The sequence below is a fragment of the Physeter macrocephalus genome, chromosome 16 (assembly GCF_002837175.3).
Source record: "Physeter macrocephalus isolate SW-GA chromosome 16, ASM283717v5, whole genome shotgun sequence".
NCBI lineage: Eukaryota > Metazoa > Chordata > Mammalia > Artiodactyla > Physeteridae > Physeter > Physeter macrocephalus.
This window is the reverse complement of record NC_041229.1, coordinates 23,921,709-23,941,758: the sequence shown is the minus strand read 5'-3', so window position 1 is coordinate 23,941,758 and position 20,050 is coordinate 23,921,709. Positions and strand designations below refer to the sequence as shown.

General features: G+C 35.5%; 1 protein-coding gene across 5 annotated transcripts in view; it reads left to right on the top strand.

Annotated features, from left to right (window-relative positions):
- The window catches only part of ATM (ATM serine/threonine kinase), a 139,292-nt gene that overhangs the window by 78,752 nt on the left and 40,490 nt on the right, over positions 1-20,050 (top strand). For 4 of the 5 annotated variants that reach the window (XM_028500941.1, XM_007110688.3, XM_007110689.3 and 1 more), the window contains 4 exons: positions 3,896-4,073; positions 12,852-12,939; positions 15,057-15,212; positions 18,411-18,498. In XM_028500941.1, coding sequence (XP_028356742.1) covers positions 3,896-4,073; positions 12,852-12,939; positions 15,057-15,212; positions 18,411-18,498 — 510 coding nt within the window. Of the gene's footprint in view, positions 1-3,895; positions 4,074-12,851; positions 12,940-15,056; positions 15,213-18,410; positions 18,499-20,050 lie in introns of those variants that run through there. The other variant, XM_024117370.2, reaches the window with a different exon arrangement.

Genomic DNA, 20,050 nt, shown 5'->3' with positions numbered 1-20,050 from the left:
CGGATTATGGTTTTCTCTGGGTATATGCCCAGGAGTGGGATTGCAGAATCATATGGTAGCTCTATTTTTAGTTTTTTAAGGAATCTCCATACTGTTCTCCATAGTGGTTGTACCAATTTACATTCCCACCAGTAGTGTAGGAGGGTTCCCTTTTCTCCACACCCTCTCTAGCACTTACTGTTTGTACATTTTTTGACGATGGTCATTCTGACTGGCTGAGGTGATACCTCATTGTAGTTTTAATTTGCATTTCTCTAATAATTAGTGATGTTCAGCATCTTTTCATATGCTTTTTGGCCATCTGTATGTCTTCTTTGGAGAAATGTCTATTTTGATATTTTGCTCATTTTTTTGATTGAGTTGTTTGTTTTTTTGGTATTGAGCTATATGGCCTATTTGTATATTTTGAAGCATAATCCCTTGTCTGGTGCTTTGTTTGCAAATATTTTCTCCCAATCTGTGGGTTGTCTTTTCATTTGTTTATGGTTTCATTTGCTGTGCAAAAGCTAAAAGTTTAATTAGGTCCCATTTGTTTATTTTTGTTTTTATTTTCATTGCTCTAGGAGGTGGATCAAAAAAGATCTTGCTGTGATTTATGTCAGAGAGTGTTCTGCTTGTGTTTTCCTCTAAGAGTTTTATAGTATCCAGCCTTACATTTAGGTCTTTAATCCATTTTGAGTTTATTTTTGTGTATGGTGTTAGAGAATGTTTTAATTTCATTCTTTTACATGTAGCTGTCCAGTTTTCCCAGCACCACTTATTGAAGAGACTGTCTTCTCCATTGTATATTCTTGCCTCCCTTGTCATAGATTAGGTGACCATAGGTGTGTGCGTTTATCTCTGGACTTTCTGTCCTGTTCCAGTGATCTATATTTCTGTTTTTGTGCCAGTACCATGCTGTTTTGATTACTGTAGCTTTGTAGTTTCATCTGAAGTCAGAGAGCCTGATTTCTCCAGCTCTGTTTTTCATTCTCAAAATTGCTTTGGCTATTTGTGGTCTTTTGTGTTTCCATGTAAATCGTAAAATTCTTTGTTCTAATTCTGTGAAAAATGCCGTTGGTAATTTGATAGGGATTGCACTGAATCTGTAGATTGCTTTTGGTAGTATAGTCCTTTTGACAATATTGATTCTTCCAATCCAAGAGCATGGTATATCTCTCCATCTGTTTGTGTCATCTTTGATTCCTTTCATCAGTGTCTTATAGTTTTCTGAGTATAGGTCTTTTGCCTCCTTAGGTAGGTGTATTCCTAGGTGTTTTGTTCTTTTTGATGTGATGGTAAATGGGATTGTTTCCTTGAGTTTTCTTTCTTATCTTTCGTTGTAAGTGTATAGGAATGCAAGAGAGTTCTGTGTATTAATTTTGTATCCTGCAACTTTAACAAATTCATTGATTAGCTCTAGTGGTTTTCTGATAGCATCTTTAGGGTTTTCTGTGTATAGTAGGATCATGTCATCTGCAAACAGTGACAGTTTTACTTCTTTTCCAATTTGGATTTTTTTTTCCTCTCTGATTGCTGTGGCTAGAACTTCCAATAGTGTGTTGAATAAGAGTGGTGAGAGTGGACATCCTTGTCTTGTTCCTGATCTTAGAGGAAATGCTTTCAGTTTTTCACCATTGAGAAAGATGTTTGCTGTGGGTTTGTCATATATGCCCTTTATTATGTTGAGGTAGGTTCCCTCTCCCTCTGGAGAGTTTTTATCCTAAATGGTTGTTGCATTTTGTCAAAAGCTTTTTCTGCGTGAATTCTGTGACATGCTTTCTTGAGTGAGAAAAGAGAGGTGGTTGCAGTTAGCATTGCTTTTTTATTTTGGGGGGTGTACTACCATTTATTTCATTAGAGAGTAATGGTACCTGCCAAGGTCAAACAAAAAGTTTATACGCTTTTATCAAATGTATCATCTAAAACAGCACAATGTGATGATGCTCTAAGACTTTAAAAGCTAACCTAATTTATAATATTGTCAAGCATGATTCAACAGAAATATGAAAACAAAATATCTGACTAGTTAAACATCTACCAATTTAAAATAACTGATAAAGGAGTAAATATTTTGGTAAAGTACCCTATTGAAAGTGGTTTGTAAAGCAGTCTTTGTTTCTACAGAAAAAAATGATAACAGTGAATAAATCATCACACTCTCTGCAGTACTACACTGCATTCGTAGCAGTTCAGAGGACTTATTCCCTCAGCTGCTGCAAGTGCTACCAGCTGAGAACACCCTTCAGAATTGCCTTGATAATAGAGAGTTGCTTCACCCCAAATCATACCCTCTTCCCAGGGCAACCTGCCTTCAATGACTGGTTGACCTTAGAGTATAAAAGCTCTGTACCATTACCACAACTCAAGACGGTTCTGAAGGTCCACCTCAGCTTCTGAGCTCCCCACAGGGTTGGTGGAGGCCTTTGTTGCTGCTGCACCACACCCCAACTTTTCCCTCACTCCAGTCCTGCTTCTTCCTTCCCTTCCTTCTACAGACATCGATCCCAAGAGCACTCCCTAGTAAACCTGCACTGCATGCTGATCCTGCCTCTGTCTGGCATACTGGCATAGAGTTAAGCACCCTAACATGTGTTTGATATAATAAATACATCTTCTGAAAAAAAAAAAAAGTGAGTGATACCCTGGATACACACACAACTCATTTCTCATTAGTGAATAAACCTAAGATTTTTTAAACACTTTTAAAAAAATAAATTTATTTTATTTTATTATTTTTTTAAAATTTTTGGCTGCATTGGGTCTTCGTTGCTGCGCATGGGCACTCTCCAGCTGTGGCGAGCGGGGGCCACTCTTGGTCACGGTGCACAGGCTTCTTATTGTGGTGGCCTCTCCCTTTGCGGAGCACGGGCTCCAGGCGTGTGGGCTTCAGCAGCTGTGGCACACAGGCTCAGCAGCTGTGGCTCATGGACTCCAGAGCAAAGGCTCCATAGTTGTGGCACACAGGCTTAGTTGCTCCGTGGCATGTGGGATCCTCCTGGACCAGGGCTCGAACCCATGTCCCCTGCATTGGCAGGTGGACTCTTAACCACTGCGCCACCAGGGAAGCCCCTAAGATTTTTATAACATTCTGAATTTGGGCCAGAAGATAAAATGTTCCAAATATACATTCATACACACACACACACACACACACACACACACACACACACACACACACACACACACCCCAATTCTTCTGTATTTCCAAAACTGGCTTTTTGATATGTCTTTAGTTTGAAAGGGTAAAAGTGTACAATTGGTAATCAATAATCTGTTTCATGTGTGTGGTATATGATGAATACATGAAGATGATGTCTTGGCAAAAATAAAGTTGAGTACTGTTTTAATGTACCATGTATATTAAAGTAGTTTTCTATACTTTGGAGTATACCACAAATAAGTACCCTAATTTTATGCCCAGAAATTGGGGTTTATTAAAAAGTAAACATTTTAACATGACTGTTGTAGCTCTTCACTGAATGTAGAAAATGTTCAAAAATCAAATTTTCAGCTTTTCTCTTAAATTTTGATCTCCATTTTCCCTTTTATCAAATTACAAAACTGCTTCTGTTATTAGTAACACTTTTCAACTGTGAAATTTTTTTTTCAGTAGTGACATAATAATTTCATTTGTCAACAGTGTCCTATTTTATTATATGCAAGTGGCCTAGACTGAAAATGAACAATTGCAGTGTAATGTATAGGTTTGATTTAGATATTCTAGGTTAGTTTTTTTTTTTAACACTACCTGGCACACATGTTTTTTTGTATGTTTTTTAGTAGTACATAGAGTTCATGACAGATTCATCTGTCATTTTTTTAAAAAGCTTAATATGTCAGTAACAGGGAATGAAAATTTTAAGTAAAATATTTTTACTGAAAACTATTGACTGGATGTATTTGTATATTCTAGGTGAAAACTGACTTTTGTCAGACTGTGCTTCCATACTTGATTCATGACATTCTAATCCAAGATACAAATGAATCATGGAGAAATCTGCTTTCTACACACATTCAGGGATTTTTCACTAACTGTTTCAGACACTGCTCAGAAACAAGCCAATCCACAACTCCTGCAAATTTGGATTCAGGTATTCTGTTAAATTTCTCAAATTTATAATGTTAACATCTCAGTTCTAGGGAAAGATAGATTGTTTGAATCCCATCAAGGCCCTTCTAGGCTTAATTCCATAACCTCTACACATCTCTTCTCTTATCTGTATAATGGAGATAAAAGTTGTAGCAAGTTTTCGATGAGGTAATGTATGTAAAACAACTAGGATAATACTTGATGCATAGTATCCCTTCAGTAAATATTGACTACTATTAATGGAGCAACTAATTGAGCATTCAGTGTATGTCAAGCACCGTGCTTGGCACTGGCAGTGAGGATGTGAGCAAGAAATAACCCTACATTCTAGTGATTGAAACAGCAGACAAATAAATACAACCACATATTATAGGTACTGTGCTGGAGATATGATGGAATTTTATATTAGAGCTATAGCCAACTCATTTTTTAAAAGCAACCTTTTTTTTAAATTAAAAAATCATATTTATTGTGGGAAATACAGAAAAATTGGCATGAATTAAACAAATTAAATCACCCATAATTCTGTCATCTAGGATAACTACAATTAACACTTGGTATATATACATCAGTTTTTTAAAACAAAAATTGGATTATGCTTTACTTACTTTTATAACCTATTTTCCTTCCATGCTATATAAGATGTATTTCCCATGCTAAGAGCTTATTGCAGGAAAAATTCAATGAGGAATTGGGTACACATAATACATATATACACAGTTGAGGGCTCATTGTGGGTCAGATTTTCAAACCTAAATTTGAAAAAAGGAAAATATTTACAGATTTGTAATGTTAACTTACTGTCTTTAATATTGATACATATTACTAATGTATTTTATGTGCAAACATAAAACTAGGTACAAATTCACTTACTGTACTTCAAGACCAACATAATTATAAGAATAGTATTGAGTTAATGTGATATTTTGGTGCAACTAAATTATTCTTCCCAACCTTGACTATGGTTCCAGTCGCTTTGACATAGGTTGTGATTACTCGATTCTCCCAATTACTTCCTTTTACTTTCACTGCCACAGCCTTTATATGACATGACGGTGTTGCCATTTAAACTTTACTTTGCTCTGTTTTATTATTTATGTATGTTCCTTTTTATTGGCTAACAGCAGTTACAAATCTTCTGTTGGAAATAATATAATTATTAAACATAAACATGGATGCCCATTCTGTGGTCCTACTAGATTATAAGTTGGTCACGTAAATAATTCAAAATATGCTTATATGAATTTTCTTTAGGCCATTGAAATGAAAATCCTAAAATAAAAATTCTCATAGAGACTTGGCAAACTATCCAGCCTATATCTCCTATTCTTAATTTGGGAAATACAGGTGTAAGTGATTCACAGTTACCAGTAAGCATTTAAACTTTAATATTATGTAATTTGAAGTAATAGTAAAAACAATTTTATAACATGCCAAGTTTGATATAATTGTTGCTCATGATAATCTGATAATCTGTTATCATGAACATAGCTAAGACTTTTTTTTATGTTTCTCATTTGTACATACATATTTATGCTACAGCCTTTCAAAGGTAAAATCAGCCAGTTTTATTTTATGCCTGTGTAGAGTACCAATATTTTTATTGCCTTAAATGAAAATTTAAACTTCACATGTAAAATCTATTATTGAAAAGGAAAGTATATATAGATTCCTATCAAATTAAATGGTTTCTCTTCTGATGTCTGTAAGTCTCACTGACTTCACTTGAATGTGCCACATGCATCTCAAATTCAACTGTGCAAAGGTAAAATTATCATCTTCACCTCCTTCCCCAGTCTACTTCTTTTAATGTGTACCTCTTCAATGAATGTCATGCAGTTGTCCAAGCCAGAAACCTTTCTCACATCTCATCTGATTACCAAATCCTGTGAGTTCTGTGTCATAAATAACATTAGTCCATCTATTTCTCTCTGTCCACAGCATCCTTACTGCTTTTCAGCTCTGTGGTTTAACACAATGAAATCATTGTTCAGTAAATTCTCCATGATCTTTCTTGTTTCAGCCATCTTATCACTATTTGCCGGGAACACTATCCTTTCTTCTTCTCCAGATGGACCATTACTCTTCTTTCAGATATCGTTTTTTTCTGTGAACCTATTCTTATTCAGAGTTCTTTTCTGTATGCCACTATGGTATTCTAAGCTTTCCCTATCATAGCACACATCACACTGTGTTAAGAGTCTCTTAGGCTATCTTACAGCCATGTGGGAACTGGGCCTGAGCTGCCCACCCCCACCAAGGCCTTTACTGGCCCCCCCTTTTTTTTTTTTTTTTTTTAGCTGTTGTGGTTCTGTTTTGCTTTGTTGTTGCTGTTTGGTTTTTATTTTTGTTTTTCTAATATATTTTTTATTTTTCTAATTTTATTTTTTATTCTTTGTTATTGTTCTGCTCCTTTTTGTTTGTTGCCCTTTTTGTTTTCTTTTTTTTTTTTTTTTTTGCCATGCCACACCACTTGTAGGGTCTTGGTTCCCAGGCTGGGGGTTGGGCCTGAGCTGCTGTGGTGGAAGTGCCAAGTCCAAACCACTGGACTAACAGAGAACCTCAGACCACAGGGAATATTAATCAGTGTGAGCTCTACCGGAGGTCCTCATATCAGCACCAAAACCCAGCTCCATCCAACTGCCTGCAAACTCCAGTGCTAGACACCTCAAGCCAAACAACCAGCAAGAGAGGAACACAGCCCCATCCATCCAAAAAAATGAGATGACAAAAAAATATGGTACAAAGAATCAAGGTAAAAACCTACAAGACCAAATAAATGAAGAGGAAATAGGCAACCTATCTGAAAAAGAATTCAGAGTAATGATAGTAAACATGATCCAAAATCTAGGAAATAGAATGGGCTAACAGCAGTTACAAATCTTCTGTTGGAAGAACTAAAGGACAAACAGTGATGAACAACATGATAAATGAAATGAAAAATACACTAGAAGGACTCAGTAGCAGAATAACTTAAGCAGAAGAATGAATAAGTGAGTTGGAAAATAGAATGGTAGAAATAACTGCCGAGGAGCAGAATAAAGAGACGAATGAAAAGAAATGAGGACAGTCTCAGAGACCTCTGGGACAACATTAAATGCACCAGCATGCACATTATAGGGTCCCAGAAGAGGAACAGAAAGAGAAAGAGTCTGAGAAAATATTTGAAGAGATTATAGTAGAAAACTCTAAAATGGGAAAGGAAATAACCATCTAAGTCCAGGAAGCACGGAGAGTCCCATACAGGATAAACCCCAGGAGAAACACATCAAGACACGTATTAATCAACCTAACAAAAACTAAATTCAAAGAAAAAATGTTAAAAGCAACAGGGGAAAAGCAACAAACAACGTACAAGGGAATCCCCATAAGGTTATCAGCTGATTTTTCATCAGAAACGCTGCAGGGCAGAAGGGAGTGGCAAGATATTTAAAGTGATGAAAGGGAAAAACCTACAACCAGGATTACTCTACCCAGCAAGGATCTCATTCAGATTTGATGGAAAAATCAAAAGCTTTACAGACAAGCAAAAGCTAAGAGAATTCAGCACCACCAAACCAGCTTTACAACAAATGCTAAAGGAACTTTTCTAAGTGGGAAACACAAGAGAAGAAAAAGACCCACATAAACAAACCCAAAACAATTAAGAAAATGGTAATAGGAACAATACATATTGATAATTACTTTGAATGTAAATGGATTAAATGCTCCAACGAAAAGACACAGACTGGCTGAATGGATAAAAAACAAGACCCATATATATGCTGTCTACCAGAGACCCACTTCAGACCTAGGGACACATACAGACTGAAAGTGAGGAGATGGAAAAAGATATTCCATGCAAATGGAAATCAAAAGAAAGCTGGAGTAACAATACTCATATCAGATTTTTTAAAGTTTGAAATCTTTAAAATAAAAACTGTTACAAGAGACAAGGAAGGTCATTACATAATGATCAAGGGATCAATCCAAGAAGAGAATATAACAATGATAAATATTTATGCACCCAACATGGGAGCACCTCAATACATAGGGCAAATGCTAACAGCCTTAAAAGGGGAAATTGACAGTAACACAGAAATAGTGGGGGACTTTAATACCCACTTACCCCAATGGACAGATCATCCAGACAGAAAATAAAGTAAGAAACATAAGCTTTAAATGACATAATAGACCAGATAGATTTAATTGATATTTATAGGACATTCCATCTGAAAACAGCAGATTACACTGTCTTCTCAAGTGCACACAAACATTCTCCAGGATAGATCACATCTTGGATCACAGATCAAGCCTCAGTACATTTAAGAAAATTGAAATCATATCAAGCATCTTTTCTGACCACAACGCTGAGATTAGAAATCAATTATAGGGAAAAAAACTGTAAAAAACACAAACACGTGGAGGCTAAACAATGTGCCACTAAATAACCAGGAGACCACTGAAGAAATAAAAAAAATACATAGAAACAAATGACAACAAAAACATGACAACCCCAAACCTGTGGGATGTAGCAAAAGCAATTCTAAGAGGGAAGTTTATAGCAATTCAGTCTCACCTCAAGAAACAAGAAAAATCTCAAATAAACAATCTAACCTTACACCTAAAGCAACTAGAGAAAGAAGAACCAAAAAAACCCAAAGTTCATAGATGGAAAGAAATCATAAAGATCAGAGCAGATGGGACTTCCCTGGTCATCCAGCGCTTAAGACTCCATGCTCCCAATGTGGGGGGCCCAGGTTCAGTCCCTGGTTGGGAACTAAGATCCCGCATACCGCAACTAAGCACACATGCTGCAACGAAGAGCCTGCCCAGCCGAAAGAAAGAAAGAAGGAAAGAAAAATAAGAGCAGAAGTAAATGACATAGAAATGAAGAAAACAGTAGCAAAGATCAATAAAAGCAGAAGTTGGTTCTTTGAGAAGATAAACAAAAGTGATAAACCTTTATTTAGCCAGATTCATCAAGAAAAAAAGAGAGAGGATTCAAATTAATAAAATTAGAAATGAAAAAGGAGAAATTACAAGTGACACTGCAGATATACAAAGGATCATAAGTGACTACTACAAGCGACTGTATGCCAATAAAATGGACAACCTGGGAAAAATGGACAAATTCTTAGCAAGGTATGAGCTTCCAAGACTGAACCAGGAAGAAATAGAAAATATAAACAGACCAATCACAAGTAATTAAATTGAAACTGTAATTAAAATCTTCCAACAAACAAAAGTTCAGGGCCAGATGGCTTCACAGGTGAATTCTATCAAACATTTAGAGGAAGCTAACACTTGTCCTTCTCAAACTCTTCCAAAAAATTGCAGAAGGAGGAACACTCCCAAACTCACTCTGCAAGGCCACCATCACCCTGATACCAAAACCAGACAAAGATATCACATGAAAAGAAAATTAAAGGCCAATATCACTGATGAACATAGACGCAGAAATCCTGAACAAAATACTAGCAAACTGAATCCAATAGTACATTATACCCCATGATCAAGTGGGATTTCCCCCCAGGGATGCAAGGATTCTTCAGTGTACACAAATCAATCAATGTGAAAAACCATATTAACAAATTAAAGAATAAAAATCATATGATCATCTGAGTAGATGCAGAAGAAGATTTTGACAAAATGCAACACCCATTTATGATTAAAACTCTAGAAAGTGGGCAGGGAGGGAACCTACCTCAACATAATAAAGGCCATATATGACAAACCCACAGCAAACATCAAGCTCAATGGTGAAAAACTGAAAGCGTTTCCTCTGAGGTCAGGAACAAGGCAAGTATGTTCACTCTCACCAGTGTTATTCCACATAGTATTGGAAGTCTTAGCCACGGCAATCAGAGAAGAAAAAGAAATAACAGGAACACAAATTTGAAAAGAATAAGTAAAACTGTCACTGCAAATGACATGATACTATGCATAGAAAATCCTGAAGATGCTATCAGAAAACTACTAGAGCCAATCAATGAACTTGGTGAAGTTGCAGGATATAAAGTTAATACACAGAAATCTCTTGAATTCATATACACTAACAACAAAAGATCAGAAAGAGAAATTAAGACAATCCCTTTTACCATTGCAACAAAAAGAATAAAATACCTAGGAATAAACCTACCTAAAGAGGCAAAAGATCTGTACTCAGAAAACAATAAAACACTGATGAAGGAAATCAAAGATGACACAAACAGATGGAGAGATATACCATGCTCTTGGATTGGAAGAATCAATATTATGAAAATGATTATACTACCCAAAGCAATCTGTCAGTTGAATGCATCCTATCAAATTACCAATGGCATTTTTCACAGAATTAGAACAAAAAATTTTACAATTGATTTGTATGGAAACACAGAAGACCATGAATAGCCAAAGCAATCTTGTTTTTGTTTTTTTTTCCTCTCTCTCTCCATTGAGGCACTCGGGCTCCAGGGCATGTGGGCTCTGTAGTTGCGGCACGCAGGCTCCAGAGCACGTGAGCTCTGTAGTTTGTGGCATGGGGCTTAGTTGCCCTGCTGCATGTGGATCCCAGTTCCCTAACCAGGGAATGAACCCACATCCCCTGCATTGGAAGGTGGATTCTTTACCACTGGACCACCAGAGAAGTCTCTAGCCAAAGCACTCTTGAGTAAGACAGAGCTGGAGGAATCATGCTCCCTGGCTTCAGACTATACTACAAAGCTACAGTAATCAAGACAGTATGGTACTGGCACAAAAACAGAAATATAGATCAATGGTACAGGGTAGAAAGCCCAGAGATAAACCCACGCACCTATGGTCACCTAATCTATGACAAAGGAGGCAAGAATATACAATGGAGAAAAGACGGTCTCTTCAATAAGTGATGCTTGGAAAACTGTACAACTACATGTAAAAGAATGAAATTAGAACACTCCCTGACAGTATACACAAAAATAAACTCAAAATGGATTAAAGACCTAAATGTAAGACTGGACACTATAAAAGTCTTAGAGGAAAACATAGGAAAAACACTCTTTGACATAAATCACAGCAATATCTCTTTTGACCCACCTCCTAGAGTAATGAAAATATAAACAAAAATAAACAAATGGTAACTAAAGTTAAAAGTTTTGCGCAGGAAAGGAAACCATAAACAAGTGAAAAATACAACATGAGAATGGGAGAAAATATTTGCAAATGAAGCAACTGACAAAGGATTAACCTCCGAAATATACAAGCAGCTCATGCAGCTCAATATCAAAACAGTAAACAATCCAATCAAAAAATGGGTGGAAAACCTAAATAGACATTTCTCCGAAGAAGACATACAGATGGTCAAGAGGTACATGAAAAGATGCTCAGCATCACTAATTATTAGAGAAATGCAAATCAACACTACAATGAGGTATATCACCTCACACTGGTCAGAATGGTCATCATCACAAAATCTACAAACAATAAATCTTGAAGAGGGTGTGGAGAAAAGGGAACCCTCATGCCTTGTTGGTGGAAATGTAAATTGATACAGCCACTGTGGAGAACAGTATGGAGGTTCCTTAAAAAACTAAAAATAGAACTAACATATGACCCAGCAATCACACTACTGGGCATATACCTTGAGAAAACTATAATTCAAAAAGACACATGTACCCCAATGTTCATTGCAACACTATTTATAATAGCCAGGACATGGAAGCAGCATGAATGTCCATCGACAGATGAGTGGATAAAGATGTGGTACATATATACAATGGAATATTACTCAGCCATAAAAAGGAACCAAATTGGGTCATTTGTAGATATGTGGATGGACCTAGAGTCTGTCATATAGAGTGAAGTAAGTCTGAAAGAGAAAAACAGATACTGTGTATTAATGCATATATGTGGAATCTAGCAAAATGGTACAAATGGACCTATTTGTAGGGCAGGAATAGAGACCCAGACGTAGAGAATGGACACATGGACACAGATGGGGAAGGGGAGGGTGGGATGAATTGGGAGATTAGGATTGACATATATACACCACCATGTGTAAAATAGATAGCTAGTGGGAACCTACTGTGTAGCACAGGGAGCTCAGCTCGGTACTCTGTGATGACCTAGATGGTTGGGTTGTGGGGGTTTCTGCAGGAGGTCCAAGAGGCGGGGATATATGTATACATATAGCTGATTCCCTTTGTTGTACAGCAGGAACTAACACAACATTGCAAAGCAGTTATACTCCAATTAAAAAAAAAGTTTCTTAGGCTAGTTGGTGAGTTCTGTGTGGTCACAAATAGTCTTTGTTATATGGTTGTATATTGAGCTCCTAGTACACTGAAAAATCCTAGGTAAATAGGTTTTGTTTTTAATTTTTTTTTAATTATTATTTTTTTTTGCGGTATGCTGGCCTCTCACTGTTGCGGCCTCTCCCGTTGCGGAGCACAGGCTCCGGCCGCGCAGGCTCAGCAGCCATGGCCCACAGGCCCAGCCGCTCCGCGGCATGTGGGATCTTCCCGGACCGGGGCACGAACCCGTGTCCCCTGCAATGGCAGGCGGACTCTCAACCACTGCGCCACCAAGGAAGCCCATAGTTTTTGAATCAATGAATTAGTACTCTTCAGAAATAAACTATAAATTACTATTAAATTCTCAGTTTTTTTTAAGCTCAGTAGTTTCTTTTAAAAGAAAAAGAAATGCCATTAAATTCCATTTATTGAAAACGAATTTTGTGCCAGAACATTATAGTGTAGAGGAAGACAGATACACAGACAAAAGGGAGAAAGTGCTTAAGCAAGTCTGCCTGGGACTGAGAGGACATATCTTTGTTTGTCAGAGTCAGAGCACTTTTTCCGATGCCATTTGGATAAAAAATCACAAAGAACAATGCTTGCTGTTGTGGACTACATGAGGAGACAAAAGAGGTAATGTAACTATTGGTTCTTGAGTTGGGGATTTAGAAGTGTAACTTGTTATTGCTGACTGCATTTTAACATGATTCTTTGAGGTAATGCTACTGCAAGTTGCTGTATTTAATATGTGTGATGCTTATATCTCCTTGTAATAATCCATATTTAGGGTGGCACTTTGGTGAAATCAATGTCAGGATCTCTGAATTCTTTTTCTTTTTTATTGAAGTATAGTTGATTTACAATATTGTGTTAGTTTGAGGTGTTCAGCAAAGTGATTCAGTTATATATATGTATTTTTTTTCAGATTATTTTCCATTATGGGTTATTACAAAATAAATTACAAGATATTGAATACTGTAGGAACTCTGACCCCCAACTGTAATAGCAACAGTGTTATCTTTGCTAAATCATTCAGTCTCTGGGGGCTTTAGTTTATTTCATTTACAGTGAAGGAAAGGAGTAAGTGATTTTCCAGGTTACTTTTAGTTGCATTACTCCTCTTTTAACGTTTCTCTTTACATTTTGTCTCAGAAGTAGCTAGAGTTATGTAAAAAGCTCCTGCATGTATCTTTATTATGAAACATAAGTTTCTTTACTGTGTACCATGGTCTTCAAAATCTGTGGTTCTGTATAGTGATGCTGTGCTATAGTGTTTATTTTCTCGATTGCTTTATAATATAGTATTTTTGTTCCTATTATTTCTCTTGAGATTTTTAACAGTGAGTGCAGGAATTTCTAGAGAGGATGGTCTGACTGATCTGTACTGCTCCAGAGTTGACCAGAACTTTGAAGAAATAATGTAGTAGGTCTAAATAATGTAATAGGTAGTCATTGATGTCTCATTAGTTTGTTTGGTGGTAGTGGCAGTGGTTGATAAAAATAGGAGGGAATGGTAGGGGAAAACTGAAAAATTGTTTAACCTAAATGCATTTACATCTTAAAAATTAACTCCTCTATATCCCCCTCATTCCTTTCCATCCCACTCTTAGAAAAAGAAGTGTTAGGCCTTTCAGGGTTTGTGTTTCTGGTTAGAAAGTTACTGATTCACCATATTGTTTTGTATTGAATCCTCTTGTGAGAAAGCCCATAAGAAGCTTTAACTATAGCTGGGAACATGTCTTTTCTCAGTGTTGGGAGGCAATTTCACCTCTGAATCATTCATTTTTTATTTATCATTGAGTTAGAATGGTATTGACATTAGTTGGCCTTGGAGAAGATAACGTTTCTCAACATTAAGTTTTTATTCTGAATACGACCTTGAAGAAGATTCCTTGAGAGAATATGACTGGGACATAGAATAAAGGGTAAGGACCTGAGTTCAGGTTCACGTTTCTCAGAACAGCTACAATTAAGTCTTGGCTATGTGATAGGCACTTTATTCACCAGCTTTGTAAGCATTATTTACTCATTACAACTATTCTCTGAGGTATATATTGTTTCTGCGTTTTGCAAATGAAGAAATTGAGCCTTAAGAAGTTAAGTTGCCAAAACTCATACAGCTTGGAGTAGGTGAACCAGCTGGATTTGAACCTATCTAGAGTATCCTACGCTAATACCAATGCTGTTAACCACTTCCATGTCGCATCTCTATAATGTTTGTTTTGAAAAAGATACTATCATGGTCCCTTCCAGTTATGGCCTACTGTTATCACAGTGGAAGTTTTTTTTTTAAATAACCTCAACCTAGGCAACTAAGAAGAAAATTAACCACAATAGGAAAGACATGTAAAATGTGTCTTAGAAGAAACAATATTTTCATTGAATTGGCCATTTAAAAACACTTATGTATGTGCTATTAGTTATTCTGTATAGCCTATTCTTAGCCTATGGTCGATGGATCCCTCAGTGGAGGGCGTATGTGAACCCCAAATTTGTATGGGATGATGGTTCATAGCTTTCATCAGAGTTTCTAAGAGGTGTGTGATCCAAAAAGAGTGACAGAGCTCTTCAGCTATGTTATCTTAGATGTTCATAGTTATATATTGGGGGTATGTTGTTTTTGGTTATTTAAATGTAATTTTCTTTTTAACTAGCACTTGCTACCATTGGATTCTATATCAACATACTTTTCTTTTGGCATTTAAGTTAAAGAAATGGACATGACTAGATATTAAAATTTTTTTCTTTAGACCTTCTCCAGGAACAGTTTTTGATGATGCTTTCTGGCTGGAATTGAATTATCTAGAGGTAGCCAAGGTAGCTCAGTCTTGTGCTGCTCATTTTACAGCATTGCTCTATGCAGAAATCTATGCAGATAAGAAGAACATGGACGATCAAGAGAAAAGGTAATGGAATTTGGAAGTTTTTGTTTGTAAAATTGGTGTTGACATTGTTTAATTAAAGGTATATATTAAACATTTGTTTTACTGCCACTCCGATTTAAAATATATTTTAGATAGACATTGTCTACCTTTTAAAGAGAAATGATAATAAAATTTTTTTTAAGAAATAAGCAATTCTCCTCTGAAATAGAGATGTTTATTAATTAAGAATTATAAAAATTATACACATAGCAAGCTCCTGGGGGACAGAGATCATCCTTATTTTCCTCTGTATTCCCCATAGTAACTAGCATTGGGAACTTAATATAAGTGATCAGTAATTATTTTTCAAATGGTTGAGTGATTCCCTAACTTCAGTTAAATTGTTTACCACTATTCCCTCAGTTTATTGAAGATCCATTTTACTTATTGACTAGAAGTAATGTAACTGTTTGCTTTCTGTGACTAAATCACTTTCATTATTTTATCTACCTGTATTTCTACTACTTTAATTTGCTTTTCCTCTGAATTAGAACTTTCATAAAAGTCTAACAAGTATCCTAGATAATAGGGAAAAGCAAAAAAATCGCCAGGAAAGTCAAAGAATAAAAAATACACAATTTATTGTCCCAACTGCCCTCCTCAAATCTTTATTTCAAATAGCTTAGTGTTTATTTTTATAGTTATCCTCACTTTTCCACCACAAAATCACTCATATTACAAAATTAACAAAGAGGTGTTATATTGGTGCATTTCTTATGCTTGCTACGTATAATTTCTACTTTGGATTGTCATTAAGCTAGAAGCAGTATGGTTTTTGGACTGTGGAAAACCGGGAACCAGAATTCAGAGCCTAGTTCAAATATAATTAACTTAGTAGACTTGGACTGATTTCTTAACTCTCTTGTTTGTTTTAATTTCTACTTTTCAATTGAAAACAATTAAAAATCTACAATATGTAGATCATTTGTATAATGTATAAGTGATATGTTTGTGATCACTTAGACTTTGTGCAAAGACAAGTATTGATATGTTGTCCTTTAAGTATGAAATGAGTAAGAAATTGATTTTTGCCTAGTCTTGATCTTAAAATTTGGCAAAAGTCCTGCATACTTAGGAGTAGCAGTTTTAATCTGAATGTGGCTCGATATCTTGGTTCCATAGAATAATATTTTTTACTAATCAGTAGTGAATAACTGAGCTCTTATTTGAGTATAAATAAAAGCTCTTTTAATTTGAGGATAGGTGATCATATAGAATGTGGCACAGTTTTGCAAAATTGCTTGTTTAACAAGCAGGAGTGCCTGGATTTTATTTTGGTTAACTTTAGGGGAAAAGTGCTTGACAAATGGGGCTTGCTGTTTGCTTTGACAGTCTGGTTTTGATTTTTTTTTTTTTTTCAGATGCCTGATGGGAAGGGGAGGGCAAACAGACATAAGGTGTATAGAGAGGGTAGGGAATGCTAATTTTCTTCAGTGACTCAGGTGAACTGAGACTTTTATAAATCTAAAGTGATCAGGAAAAGTATAAAAGCAAAATACAGATCAACAGTTTACAAACACTGTCAGGTCAAAAAAATGAATTGATCTCTTAGGTTTTCTATTCCAGTTAGTTAATAGCAAAATGCCTTATACTAGGTATTCAGGAATACATACAGAGTTTTATTTGTTAACTTGCTCCTGAGAAAGTATGAGCCTTCAAAGTTAGTATCCATAATTTTTTTTAGAAAGAAGTCAAAACTCCTTCAAACAGGATTTAGACAACCGGTCGTAGTTCACACCTCAGTCATTTTAGTATTCCTAATACCTAAGGCAGTGCCTGACAGAAGTCCTGGCAACTCTGTTTTTTGCCTAGATGAATTATAGCTCTAGACTCAAAATCATAGACTCTAATACTGTTGTTCCTACTTTCCAAGTTTCTCCTCTAAAAACTTTTTTCTGCATAACTTACCAATAAGGAAAATATATGTAATATTTACATATAAAGGTTATAAAGCAAAATAGAATGTTGTCAGGGCCATTTTGTCAATGAGTCTCCTCTATCCCATCCCTCTGTGCTCCTCCAAGAAGTTAATGTTATCTCGTGTTTTGTGTTGATCATTTGTTTGGATGAGACTGTTTTCATGTGAGTAGGAACCCATAAATATAGTTTAGTTTCCTAATTTTTGAGCTTCCTAAGAAGTTATATGTGTGCTTTCCTACAACCTGTATTTTTCCCTCAGTTTTTTGGTAAGATTTGTCTATGTTGTATATTGCTGTGGTTCATTAATTTGTCACTGCCACATAATATACCAGTGGGAGAATATGGCACAATTCATTTAACCATTCCCCTGTTAATGATTGGTGTAGAATTATTGGGTTGCAGGGTATACAAATTTTCAGTCTTATAAGATAGTGCCAAATTGGTTTTTAAAGTGGTTATACCAACTCAGAAATGTAGTTCATGAAGAAGTGGGTCAGTAGGAAGCTTTACATTTGAAGAAGGGATTCAAACTATTCAAACTACCACTATTTCTAGTTTGAGTAAAAAAAGTAAAGAAGAAACTGAAATAAGTATAGGTAAATAATAGAGATAACATCACTTATGATAGTATTTATTTTATACATTGGATTATTCTTGTCATAAACACTGTATAGCTGGCATGGTTTTAGAATTGAAATTAGTTATAGGACTGAGTATCATATGCATACGTAAAGCTGAGGCCTTGGAGTAGAGAAATCTGAGTTCTAATTCTGACTATCACTTACTAGTTTTATTACCTTGGGTGTTACTGATCCACTTCCTTTTTAACACTTAATACTATCAGACTTCTTAATTTTTGCCAAATTATCAAGTGTTAAGTGGTGTCTCAAGTGTGGTCTTAATTTGTGTGCCTGTGTTTATTAATGAGGTTAAACTTCAGGTAAAACCACTGACAGGACATTTAGGAATTGAACTCAGGGGCTTCTGCTCTATCTTTAAGCTCTGTAAATAAGCATATTTTGGCATATAGCCTTCCCATAAACGAGACTGTCATTAAAATGTAATTCTCATTCAAAGAATTAATACTAACAAATTCCTATTCTATTCTAGGCCTAACTGGTATTGTTTTTAAATATAAATGGTTCATTATATTTTATTTGTAATCTTTATTAGTTTTTTCTGTCAAAGTGTATGGTATATATATTAGCAAGCTTCAAAATAGTATATTCCCATTAAAAGAGGTGCTCTTGTGACAAACAGAAGTCTTACGTTTGAAGAAGGAAGCCAGAGTACAACTATTTCCAGTTTGAGTGAAAAAAGTAAGGAAGAAACTGGAATAAGTTTACAGGTAAATATTATTGACCTTATTATAAGTGATAATATTTGTTTTATATTTTGGACTGTTATTTTGTTATAAAGACTATATAGATTTGATTTGTCATTTGATTTTCAAACTGAAGTTACCTTTTTGGACTGTCATATACATAAATTCATGGTTTGAGGCTTAGGCCTTGGAGTAGACAAACTTGAGTTCTAACCCTGACTCAACCACTTAGTTGTATAATCTTGCACAAATTACTTAACCTTTCCAACCTTGAGTTCCTTTATCTGAAAGATGGAAGTAAAACCACCTATCTCATAGGGTGAATTTATACCATGTATTTTCTGCTACAGTACTCTGTTCATTTTCTTTGTAGCACTTAACATTTATAATTATATTTTTATTTGTTTACTTGTTTATTGTATGTCACATCTCAGGGCAGATTGCTTCTGTAAATTTTTTAATGTTTACTCTTAAATTGACCCATTCTTACTGAATTTCTTTAGTCACCTAATTCCTCTAAAATGAGTTTCATCTTCTTCAGTTTGCTTAAACCTCTGATGTTCTCTTCTCTGTCTTTTGTTTGTCTCTCCTCCTACTTCTTGGACAAAATAGGGGACATTATAGGAAGTCCCACCACATCCCACTGTCAAACATAGAAATCTCCCTTCATCTGCTGCCATTGTAATCTTTCCTCTTGTTAAAGCAGAGAAAGTTTCTCCTTCTGTCCTTCTTGCTGTGCTTTGTTTTTCATCAACTCTTTCGCAGGAACATTTATTTTTATTGTGCCGTGCTCCTTCTCAACATATTCAAATTTTCAAACTCTTATTAAAAACATTCTCCTTCAAATGGACACAAAATCATTTCCCTTTTCCCTATGTTATCTTAAAGGTGACATCTTTTTTTTCTCCCTTTCCATCACATCCAAACCTTGTGAAAGAGTTGTCTGTATTTCCTGTCTCCATTTCCTTCCTTTTACCCTCTCCACTGAATAGCACTTGCTAATGTCACTCATAAACTTCATGTTACGGTCACCTTTCATTCAACTTCCTTAATGTTTCATCAACACATAACACCATCAACCATGCCTTACTTGAAATATGTTCTGTCTACCTTTTTGATACCATTCTCCTGATTTTTCTCTTTCCTTTTTTTGCTTCTTTATAGTCTTAGCCTCTTTTCTGAGTTTCTGGAGTATCTCCTGTGCTTCAGGCACTGTGCTAGGCTTCTGAACTGAATGTTCCAATACTGAGGGCTTGATTTCATGTTTATGAATAGAAACAGTTTGATTAGAATAATAGAATTATGCCAATATCAATTTGTGTTTAGAAAGTATTTTCTGGAGCAAGTACCATTAAGAGAATTAAATTGCTTGATCAATTTTCTCTGCAATGCAGTTTCTAATTTTCTGTTTTCTTTTTTTGATTTTTGTTTTCTTTTTCCTTTTTTTTCTTTCTGTTTTGTTTGCTATTTTCATTTTTATTTTACTGAGATTATTTTAAGCAGAATCAATTCTTTCCTGAGTAAATGTTATAACAAAGTTTTGAGTCATCAAACCAATTCTTTATCCATATCACAT